General features: G+C 28.7%; 1 protein-coding gene across 1 annotated transcript; it reads left to right on the top strand.

The window, feature by feature from the left end:
* Positions 1 to 3,287: 3,287 nt before the first annotated feature.
* Positions 3,288 to 11,411, top strand: LOC105148861 (angiotensin-converting enzyme). The gene is made up of 13 exons (XM_011060858.2): positions 3,288 to 3,784; positions 6,831 to 7,040; positions 7,139 to 7,300; positions 7,370 to 7,451; positions 7,616 to 7,756; positions 7,868 to 8,050; positions 8,168 to 8,262; positions 8,356 to 8,507; positions 8,667 to 8,794; positions 8,908 to 9,154; positions 9,407 to 9,496; positions 9,580 to 9,684; positions 9,784 to 11,411. Exons 2-13 carry the CDS (start codon positions 6,840 to 6,842, stop codon positions 10,370 to 10,372), a joined length of 2,175 nt encoding a protein of 724 aa, XP_011059160.1. The 5' UTR covers positions 3,288 to 3,784; positions 6,831 to 6,839; the 3' UTR covers positions 10,373 to 11,411.
* The last annotated feature ends 300 nt before the right edge of the window (positions 11,412 to 11,711 follow it).

Below are 11,711 nucleotides of genomic sequence, written 5' to 3'. Positions count from 1 at the left end.
TAATAATTAGTCGAGCGATGATTTTAATCGTCGATTTTACGTACAGAATATAGCATTGTATGATCGATTATTCATGCGCATGCCTTCCTTTTTCTTACTGGAAAGAATTAGGCAACAAACGCTGGCACACGTCAAATCATTATCTATAGACTTTATAGATCCAAAAATTACATAAATCTTAGGCAACACAATGCAACACTGTTGCAGATCATATAGGGGTCTGTCTTTTATTTATTCCTGCACACTAAACTGCACTACCCAGCAAACGAGAATGGATTGAAATGAATTGAAATGGATTCAGATTTTCAAAAATATTGATTCACGAATGTTAAAATGAATGCTTTTCAATCCTGAATGCATTTTTATTCATTTATAGGAATTGCATGGAGCATATCTCTATGCCTTTCAATCTAAAAATAATATTAGCTTTTTCTATGCACAACACACACATTGTGAATACTGTTCAATTCGAAATTTTGAATAGGAAATACAGTTTTTTAATTCGATTGCATCCAATTGAATCCAATTAAATCCAAAAAAGTATTCACTATTTAAAATACACATTAACATTTTAACGTTATCGCAATGTGTTATTTTGGCTATATATCGTGTGTAAAAATAAATCTTAATCATCGCCGTTCTGGAATTGCCATTATCTCTTCATTGTCGTATATCACTTTTCAAAGTTTATTCGCCCTTATTCCAATGACGTAAACCAGAGACAACAAACGAGCACTTTCGCTTATTAACGCAAATCGCAAATCGACTTCGACCTCACTGATCCTCTTTTAAGCAGGGTCAGCAATATAGTTGCGTAATGCAATTTGATAAAAATTTTTTTATACATTAATTATGTATAAATATATATAAACATATTTATATGTATATACATAAATATGTATATTCATAAACACATATATGACATTATATGTCCATACATATATTCATATATCCCTCTTTCTTTCAAAACTTACTTTTTAGTATAATAGAAATAACAACAGTAATGTGAAAACATAAAAAATAATTAAAGGGATAGTTTTAGCATTATTCGTTTTAGAAACAAAAATAAATTTGGAAAAATGTTAAAAAATTGCTCATACACAATTATGCATAACTTTATGTGTATAATTATACATAAGTAATTTTTTTACATTTATTCAAACTTGATTTCTTCTAAAATAAAAAGTGTGAAAATTACCCTTTTAATTATTTTTAACGTTTTCACATTACTATTGTATTTCTATTACTCTAAAAAGTAATTTTACAAAAGAAAGAAGTACGAACATGTATGGACATATTTCATATAAAATTATGTATGTTATGAATATTTTTATACATATTTATACATATTTATACATATTTATACATATTTATACATATTCATACATATTCATACATACTCATATATATTCATATTTATTTATACATATGCATGAAATATTTTTTTTTTATCATATATAGAGAGATATAAAAAAAAAGATTTATATTACAAGTTTCTTAATAGATATATCATTTTTATATAAATATATTCAGAATGTAGTTAAAAAAGTCATTTTGCTTTATTCTATGCAAGGATTACGTAATATAAATATATACTCAAATGAGAATGGATTAAAATGGATTGAAATTTTTTTCTATCCGAATGTGTATTTAAAAAACTGCATTTTCTATTTAAAATTTTGAATTGAACAATGTAAATGGAACATTCACAATGCGTATGTTGTGCACAGGAGAAGCTAATATTATTTTTAGATTGAAAGGCACAGAGATGTGCTCCATGCAATTCCTATAAATGAATAAAAAGGCATTCAGGATTGAAAAATATTCATTTTAACATTCTAATCAATATTTCTGAAAATCTGAATCCATTTCAATTCAATTCAATCCATTCTCATTTGCTGGGTATGTATAATTAACATATCACTTTGTAAAACGCTGTTACCGTCACTTTTTTTTCACAATAAACTGATAACGGCGTTTATTTACTTTTGTTTATTTTATTGTAATTATATTTTTTCAGTAACGCTAACAAATTTAACAGTTATTTTTACCGTTATTTTTCACATTTTGAATTTATTTATTGTGATATAATATATATAATTTTTATATTCAATCTTTCGATCAGTCTTTTGAGTCTTTGACTATAATATTTATAGTTTGTTGATATTATATTTAAGATAGTTTTAGACCATTATGCTTTTCTATTTTAAATCTTAATTGGAACTCGCCTCGTAATCAAAATTTTTAGTCTATAATTGGTATTTAAAAATAAAAAGAGTTGCTCGGTGCTTTTGTCGGCGATGGACGGAATATTAAGAAAAAGATGTAAAAATTATACGAGTATTGCTTTTATTACAATTTTCATCAAAAATATTATTAAAAAAATTATCTATTTACTTTTTCTATCTAATCTTGTTTTTGCATTGAAATAAATTAGGCAATTGTTACTTTTTTTAGGAAACGATAACGTATTATTTTTGTGGATTAGTATAAATATAATAACGATAATTATAATCACTTTTTTTTTTGATAACAAGTTTTAAAAATAACTTTAAATTGTTACTTTTTTTAGGAAACGATAACGTATTATTTTTGTGGATTAGTATAAATATAATAACGATAATTATAATCACTTTTTTTTTGATAACAAGTTTTAAAAATAACTTTGCATTTTTCTGTTTCTATTAAAAATATAGTATAATTTTTGACATCTTTTATGTATAATATAATCGAAATTACTGATTCAAAGTAACTTAAGGTGAACGTCGATAAAAAAGTACGCGACAATGTCGATGTCCAATAAGTGCGTTTTCTTCTATACCGACTTAAAGTAATCGCCAGAAAGAAACCTGATGATAAGGCCGGGATGTTTATTCTCAGATTCATTTTCTCTCTGGTATCGTTAATAAAGCAGAAATTGTATTGCATATTGATCATCCGAAATCTAATTTGCCAAAAATGATTCTTTATTCGAGTATCTCAAACATTTTGAATATTTCGAGTGGCGCGAATGAGCGTAAATAAAACGGAAGGATCGGAAGGTCGTGCCATTTATACATTTATTGGTTACAAGTTATAACTCGATGATTGGCTATGAGGATCGTAAGGACGAATGGATAAACAGCAAATAGTGGTAAACAGTGGCAAATAGTAGCAAACACGCACTATATGAGCCACGTTGTGTATGTATGATTATATGCCAATGTGCGCAAAGCCACCGCTTTCCGGGGCGGACTGAGGGCGTATTGTAATATTGTAATATACTGTGAGATACGCCTCGTCATGCACTGACGTTGGAAATAGTGGCGTGATGCGAAGGCATTCCAATCGATCGCAGTCGCAGCGGCAGTGGTTGCACTCGCACTTGGCAAGCACACTGCACGGCTAACACACAACGAGCAGTCAGTCAGTCACTCATACGCGGCTCGAGCGGTGATTCAGTGAGTCGTATCGAGTCCTATGCCGTATGTTGGGCGACGTCAGACTTCAGATTCAAACTATAGATATATCTCGATAACGTGACACATACCGTCGGCCTATTAAGCGTCAGACACCGCGTGAGTCCGTCAATCAGCGGAGCCTCCTCCTTGATACTCCTCGACTAATCGCTCAACGTACTTTGATCACCGTGAGACAATCCATTCTCTTTGTCGGCTGTACCGCTCTCGTTCGGTTCGATAATTGTCCACGTTCGGATCATTTCTGGTCTCTATTGAGATTTTGTGGCAAGAGTGAGCTAAAACGCGGGAATCCAACTCAACGACGCTCAACGACGCCTGTGAAGGTAAATACTCTAAAGCTGTTTCCTCTTTCTACATTTTCTACCTCTTCTCATTCTCGCCTCGAAATCATAATACAAACTTTATTTATATCAATCGCGAAAAGAGCGATAAATTAGTACAGCTATTGCAAAACGAAGATTACTAAATATTCGAGTTTCTTTTCCTTTGGAAATACTTTTTTTTTTCTTTCAAAATGTGTTCGATCAATTGTTAAATATACATGCGTAACTATTCTTGCTATATATTTGCATTTCACTGCCAATTAACTGTTTTTAGTATGCTTTGAGATGAATAATTACTCTACGTGTTTACACCTTACCGGCACTTTATTTTCAACAACTATCATTGAAAAGTGTTTACGATACGAAATATTTCGAAGACGGCAATATTCGTCATAATATAATGACAGCTACTATGTATTAAACATGATTATTTTGATGATAACTTATGTATTCGGTTATAACTCACGTTATGAATAAATGGAAATTTACCGAGTTCGCCAAACAAGAAATGCATTAAATCGCGTTTTTATACAAAAATAAAATAAGCTCATGAAAAATAGCTCTCGAGAAGGCGTTTTAATTCTTCATTTATATAATAATTTATCTATATATTAGGTGTTGGAATTAATTCGTAGCGTTTTACAAGTGATGGGAAGTACTTTCATTAATGTATTTTTTAATGCTCATGTGAAATAAATAACATTCTTTCATTAAAAACGCTACGAATTAATTCCAACACCTAATAATTAAATAATATTTTTTTCAGATATAAGTACAAAAAAAAGAGAAAGTCTAAAGAAAAAAGTTTATTTTTTTAGACTTTTAAATTATTCAAGAAAAATTCCTGCTAAAAGGTCATTGTAAATGTTTTTTCGGGAAGACATAACACGAGATGCTAATAAATAATTAAAACAATTGAAAAAAATAAGATATTCTTTTGGCCGCGAAATCGGTATTTTTTTCATTCTCTTTAATATTTATGATTGATTTCATTCATACAGACAGGTATAAATGATTTTTCAATCTAACAGATATTTTATATATATATATAAAATATCTGTTAGATTGAAAAATCGTCGTCATGATCGTTGCAGGTAACTTGGATTGCATCGTGTAAGTCGTGTTACTCTCGCGAAAGAACGTGTCCAAGATAAAAATATATCGCACAAACAGTATCTATAATGTGACGAAGCAAGCATGCGCGTGATATATGATAAATTCGTTTTCTCTGTATCTCCCGTTTAAACCACATTCAAGAATTTGGCTCAGTCACAATTTCTTGCGCTGTCTACTTATGTAAATTTCCGACTAGAGATGAAAAATCTGAATCACCTATCTATATTCTATCAATTCCGTCAACTTTCAAAATACAAAGTTTATTTGTGTATCTTTCATTTCTTACAATTTAATAACACATTACTAAATGTTATTTTAGAGTTTCTACTTGTTTTAAAATTAATGATTAATTTCTTGCATATTGATCTTTCTCATGCATTTTTCAAGACTTTACAGTGAACTACAAAATTGTTGCGTCTATATATGTATTGCAAACTTACTGTTAAGAATCAGCATTCATTCCAATTGACCGCAATAATTGAATGTATTATGAAATAATTTATTACATCTATTATTTACATGCTTAAACATCTCGTTGTCATATAATAATTCTAAATAAATTCATCATTTTAATATAGAAATGATAGGAATATTTGTAAAGAAAATTATCATCTTTTTTCTCTTTCTCTTTCTTTTCGTAAAGTTCAATTTATTTTCAATTTTATTTACAAGCTAATTGATTGTCTAATCAAGTATCATCTGAATCATCACCAATTTATTTCTCTCTCGGTTTTTTAATATAATTAATGATCTATGAAAGTAAATTATTGATTAATAGTAATGTTGATAGTTTTTCAAGTACCAGCTTTGAAACATAATTATTATAATAATTTATTTAAATGTATCATCCATTTAGAATAGGTTTCCTTCATTTAATGGATGTGTGTGATTGCTTTTTTCTAAAAAATACTAAAATATAAATTTTCAACGTATCTATTACTTTTTGTCAAATTTGCACGCATCGAATAAGTGATCAATAGCAGCGCAGTACAGATGACTAACTCGTTTACCGCGTAATATTTGATAATGACATTACGGCACACCCTTAGACGTACTTTGCGCCGTAAATGCTTATTAAATAAGGCATTCCGGGCACCTTTGAAATATTTTAATTTTTTTTTTAATTTGCTGACGTATTCTATAGAAAAAATCAAACTTTTTTCGCAAAACACGTGTCTCATATTTATCTGTAAAATACATTATCAGCAAATAAAAAAAATTTTAATGACGATATTTCAAAGGTGCCGATTTGGTGGAATGCCTTATACGTTTTTCTAAATTATGAATGCATTATTCGATCTCTATGAACATTAACAGTTCTAAGAATTAGAAAAGAGTAAATTAAACCGAGATTAAAGTTAATCTATGTTAGTAGAAATAGACATAAAACAAATAGATGATAGAACGCATCTCAATATAAATATATATAAGCGCGACATATTAACGTTTCCTTTGCTATACTTTTTATATTTTTAATTCAGAAAGAAAGAAATTTTAGAAATTAACTTTCTTGACAAATAGAGACGCACAATTGTAACATATATGTGATTTATTATGCCCAATATTTTTAATCCTCTATCGATAATGAGAATTTTTACCCTTCATTTTGGGCCTTCGAATTGAAAAACAAATTTTTATACCATTTTGGACCGTATAAGAACTTTCTTATATAAGTGAAAACTTCAACAACAAATTGTTATATATATTATCATAGAAGAATTGAATCATATTTTACTTATTTTTTACAGATTTATATTTATCAAAATTCATAATAAAAAAATCGCCTTTAAAGTTTAACATTGCTGGCAAAAAGTTAATTAAATTTTTAGTCGACAAATCGATACTGTGTTTCTATGTTACATGCTATGATTTCCATTGTACTAATTTACTAGTTTACTGTCAAATTAAAACACAAACATTTTATTTGCAGGCCAAAGAGATGTTATCGAAATGGAGTTGGATTGTTTTTAATCTTATTGTTTATGTAACTACTGTCCCACATGGAGAAACTCTCTTGGAGGATGAAGCTAAAGCTTTCTTCGAATTAATCGAATTAGATTATGAAGATGTATGTTACAACAATGCCAATGTTCAGTGGTCATTTATCTTGTCACCTTCCAATAAAACATTGTCAATATGGGTAAATATATTACTATTTAAATTATTGCTTAATAATAACGATTTGTTTTTCTATAAATAATAAATTAAATAATAAGTATCTGTCTTGTTATATTTTAGGAGATACAGCAATATAATTATACAGAATTTACGAAAACGCAAAAAAATGAAATAATCGATCAAATAAATAATACAAAAGAACTGAAATCATCTCTTCAATATAAATATGGCATGATTGAAAAACCTGGTGACACATTATTAAAAAACGAAGATTGGGGGAAGGTAAGAGACGCTTTTCAATTTTACAATTAATAGTTTATATAATACTTTATATTTTTTTATAACTTACAGTTTATTCATTTCGTTGGCATCGTGGAATTGCAACGATCAATTATCAATTATATTAATAAATCACAAAACTATTCACGAGAAGGTATAGTTTTATTGTTTTAATCACATAAAACGTATCACATAAAAAAATAAGAATTATTTCTCATTAACGAATGTCTCATATTATGATAAAGATTTATGATAAAGATTAGTATAGTAGTTGTAAACCAACTATATAATACAACTATTGTAATTATATAACTTTAGGTGTGGAATATTTGCTCTCTCATAGTAGAAAACTAGAAGATAAACAAACTGCTTGGAACGCTTGGTATCGCCAATTTATACCATTAGTGACAAATTATTCAAACAATTTGCTACTCGTTGCTGAAGCTGCAAAACAAAACGGTTAGTGTAAATACAAGGATTACATAGATAATTTATATGTCAAATACAAATGATCAGTGTACGTGTTAAACATTTTGAATGAGAATAATATTCAAATATATTTAATTGTAGGTATAAAAAATGTTGAGGAATATTGGGAAATGCTGTCAGGATACTCTGGCGGATACGACAAAATAAATAGTGAGTGGAGTCGGATTAATAATCTTCACAAGAAGATTGTAAAATTTGTCGGTACAAACTTGGCTCGAAAGTACAATGTTACTATAAATGATACACTTCCAGCTTATTTACTCGGTAAGCTAACAATAGTATATGTAAAAATAGCAAACAATTGATAAGTTGGTTAATTTTTGTAACTTTTATTTTTTATTCTACTGTATCACTTGAATTTTTTATGATTTCATTCGAAAGATAGTTTACAAGGATATGATTGGGCAGATGTATCATCAGATGCGTTACCCTACTCAGAATTAATCTATGATCTCAAAAAAAATCTCTGGAAAAAGGTAGGGATTGCTATTTCATGTTTATATTAAACTTACAGATTATAATCAGATTTTTGTAATAACACTTGAAATTTTTTATTAAATTATATATAGAAATATGTAGGAAAATCCCTGTACAAGACTGCATCCAGTTTGGGTTCATTACTATTGAAACAAGTTCCGCAAGCAGAATTTTGGGATAAGAGTGAATTTAATCAACAGTGTCCATCTAGATTGTTAAACTTTTGTCGTGATGGTACAATGAGGCATGTACATCGAAATATACAATTTTATACATTTCCCAGATGATATATCTAAAAGATATTTTTATGATATTTTTTAGATTGCTTAGTATTACGTATTATTATGTATTAATAGCATCACACAATTTAATAGTATTTTGCTAAATTGAAATATTATTTTAGAGTTTCTACTTGTTCCAAAGCCACAATAAGCAATTTCTTGGTAGCACATGAAGATGTTGGTAAAGTACTATTTAATCAAATGACTGTAGAAAACACTCCAGTTCTCAATACAGTGAACAGATATTCTGGTAAGAAAATATTAATTCATTAAACATAAATATTAATTTATTTGACATTGACGTATCAATGATCAAAAAAATGTTAAAATAGCATTCGACATTAAAGATATCTGGTCTTATAGGATTGGAAGAAAGTATATCAACACTATTTGGAATATTATCGGCAAGTCCTGCATGGCTCAATCATACTCATTTAATGAATAATATTAAGGATGATCAACAACGAATGATTGTATCTTTAATGATAACTGCCTTGAATATATTTCCACGATTAGCATATTATTACTCTGCTGATTTATGGAGATTAAATGCAATTCGACAAAATATTACAAATCCAGCAGACTTGATAACATCTTGGTGGAATTACAGGTAGATATTGTAGGAAAACAAAGAGAACTTTAAGAACATTTAAAAATATACATAGACATTCGAAATAATTATGATAACAGTGGAGCGTTGTTGCACATAGTGCTAGATTTTTAAATAAGGGATCTCAAGTTCAAATTTCATTAGACTCTGTTAATTTATTCGCCGACTCTCCGACAGTACATTATAACACTTATTAGAAATCGATGTAATTTACACAACTATAATATCTAAAGTTTTAATTTTCTATGTTAGGCAAGAATATGAAGGTATCTCTTCTATTGATATGGATTACCCTACCTTCATAGACGATAGTCATATTGTTAGAAATAAACCATATCTTTCGTAAGTAATCAGTTTTTATGTACATACATAATTATATTATCTATCACAGTAATAAAATAATGAAAAATATTTTATTAATGCAGCAAAATTCTTGGCATAATGCTATCTTTTCAATTATATGAATATAACATGGATTCGACAGAAATTAGATATAATTTTGATGGAAAATTAATGAATAACAATATAATGTAAGTTGATATAAAAAATATACGTTTTTAATGTATTTAATGAATAAATTTGTCTCGATAAACTTTTAATTTTATTAATTTTTCTATGTCTGTATATAGAAAAATGATTCAACATAGTGGAGCCTGCGAGTGGCAAGATGTTCTAAATAAATTCGTTGATATAGACGATATATCTGCGGATGCACTTATTCAATATTTCACACCGCTAGAAGAATTTATTGAAGAAAATGAGGAAAACTTCGAATACAAATCTGGAGCATTAGCGGAGAAAGAACTTGAAGAATTGGAGAAACATACCTTGCGAGAGATCAACACTCCTACTACAACGCCTCCGAGTCCTACTTCCACACACAGGATAATAACAAAAGCATCATACAAGCTAACAAGTAACACGAAAAATATGCAATCAGAAGTAGAAAAATCTTTAGAATCTAAATCATCCATATACACGGAAGATAAGCTGAAAAATTCTGAGTCTGATTTAACGACTCCAGTCTCTTTTAACGAATCCTCATCATCGATGCCCGATATTTCGAACGACACAAAAAATAGCACACCAAAGATTAGTATCAGTAAAGCGGTATGGGCCGTAAGTGCAATTCTCATTGCGATAATAGTCATCTGTATCATTGCGATTTTCGGAAGACGAAGATGTCGTAAAACGCCAAAAAATAGACGGTACGTTTAGCAGTATACATTTTTGTTAATAAACATATTTATTTTTCGCATTTAGGCATTAAGAGAATTTGATCATGTAACTTATTATCATAACAATTCCTCTGAGAATTATTTTCTAATCGTTCTTTAGTATTCGAAGTATTCGACATCATGCATTCCTTGTTAATTGTAATGCGTTCCTTGTATTTTTTTTTAACATCACTAACAATCAACCTCAATCAAGCTCAATCACATTTGCCTTGTACGTCTACCTCCAAATCTCATTCAAGAAAAGCTTTTAGCTATTCCTTTAATGTTATAAAAGTTTTGACATTATATATATAGCTATATTTCTTGATGGGGGGATTTATCAATTATCCTATTCTAGAGTAATTATACAATAATAATTTATATGAATAATGTTGGGCACAAAGAATCCTAAAAAATGCGATTGCAAATTTTGCATACTTATTATATAATAACTTTAATATGTACACAAAATATGATTGTGTACATACATATATATTGTATAACATATACGTGTGTGTGCGTCGTGCGTGCGTGCTTGCGTGCGTGTGTTTACCGATTTATAATGCCAAATGACCTCAATGATTTATTGCTCTCGTCATGTAACACATTAAGAGAATTATGTATGTTGTATATAATCGATACGTACAAAGAGACAATTAAAAAAAGAGTGTAGATAATTAAGGCTATAAAGCTTATAATGATAATCATTATGTAAAGTTTAATATTTCAGCGTACTTAGCGTAAGTAGACTATTTTTCTATAAATATTTAGTATTGTGCTTGTGCGTCGTTACATATCATCGTGAGAAATTTCTATTTTTTTATAAAGGTATCGTTGTACACGTTTGTTCAACAAAATAATAAGATATTCCATAGTAGTCATAAAAAATGATTGATAATGTGATTTTAAAAAAATCGCATGATTTTGCTTAGAATTTCTTAAAACTGTGGATTTTCGTACTATTACTATAAAATTAGTAGTAGTACAGCATGAAACACTGTATCTGTTAATTAAATAAACATTTCATTAGCAAAATAAAATGATAATTGTATCTTTTTTAATAACCAGGATAACCATTATATGAATCTTCTCTCATTTCTCTTAATACACAATTATACATTTTTTCAAAAATCAATAACAGTTTTTACAAACCAACATGATTGATTTGATTCTGCTCAATCAAAAATTGAACAAGCTATTCGATCAAGTTGGTCGTCATCTTAATGTTATCACAAATCATTTCAGCTATGAGAGATAAGAAAATCTTTTTTTTGAATTGGATAAAATTGTTTCATGCATTTGATACGGTTGATATATAACTGAATCGGAGCAAATAATCT

The sequence above is a fragment of the Acromyrmex echinatior genome, chromosome 14, assembly GCF_024713525.1.
Source record: "Acromyrmex echinatior isolate Ae372 chromosome 14, ASM2471352v2, whole genome shotgun sequence".
NCBI classification, from domain to species: domain Eukaryota; kingdom Metazoa; phylum Arthropoda; class Insecta; order Hymenoptera; family Formicidae; genus Acromyrmex; species Acromyrmex echinatior.
The sequence above is the reverse complement of the archived record's forward strand: the minus strand, read 5'-3'. Positions and strand labels throughout refer to the sequence as shown.

What these genes read in the sequence shown, in the direction of transcription:
- LOC105148861 (XM_011060858.2), top strand. Translation starts at nt 6,840, where the DNA reads ATGTTATCGAAATGGAGTTGGATTGTTTTTAATCTTATTGTTTATGTA. An exon ending in ATAAAACATTGTCAATATGG is followed by an intron (nt 7,041 to 7,138) that starts GTAAATATATTA and finishes GTTATATTTTAG; the next exon opens with GAGATACAGCAATATAATTA. An exon ending in TGTCGTGATGGTACAATGAG is followed by an intron (nt 8,508 to 8,666) that starts GCATGTACATCG and finishes ATATTATTTTAG; the next exon opens with AGTTTCTACTTGTTCCAAAG.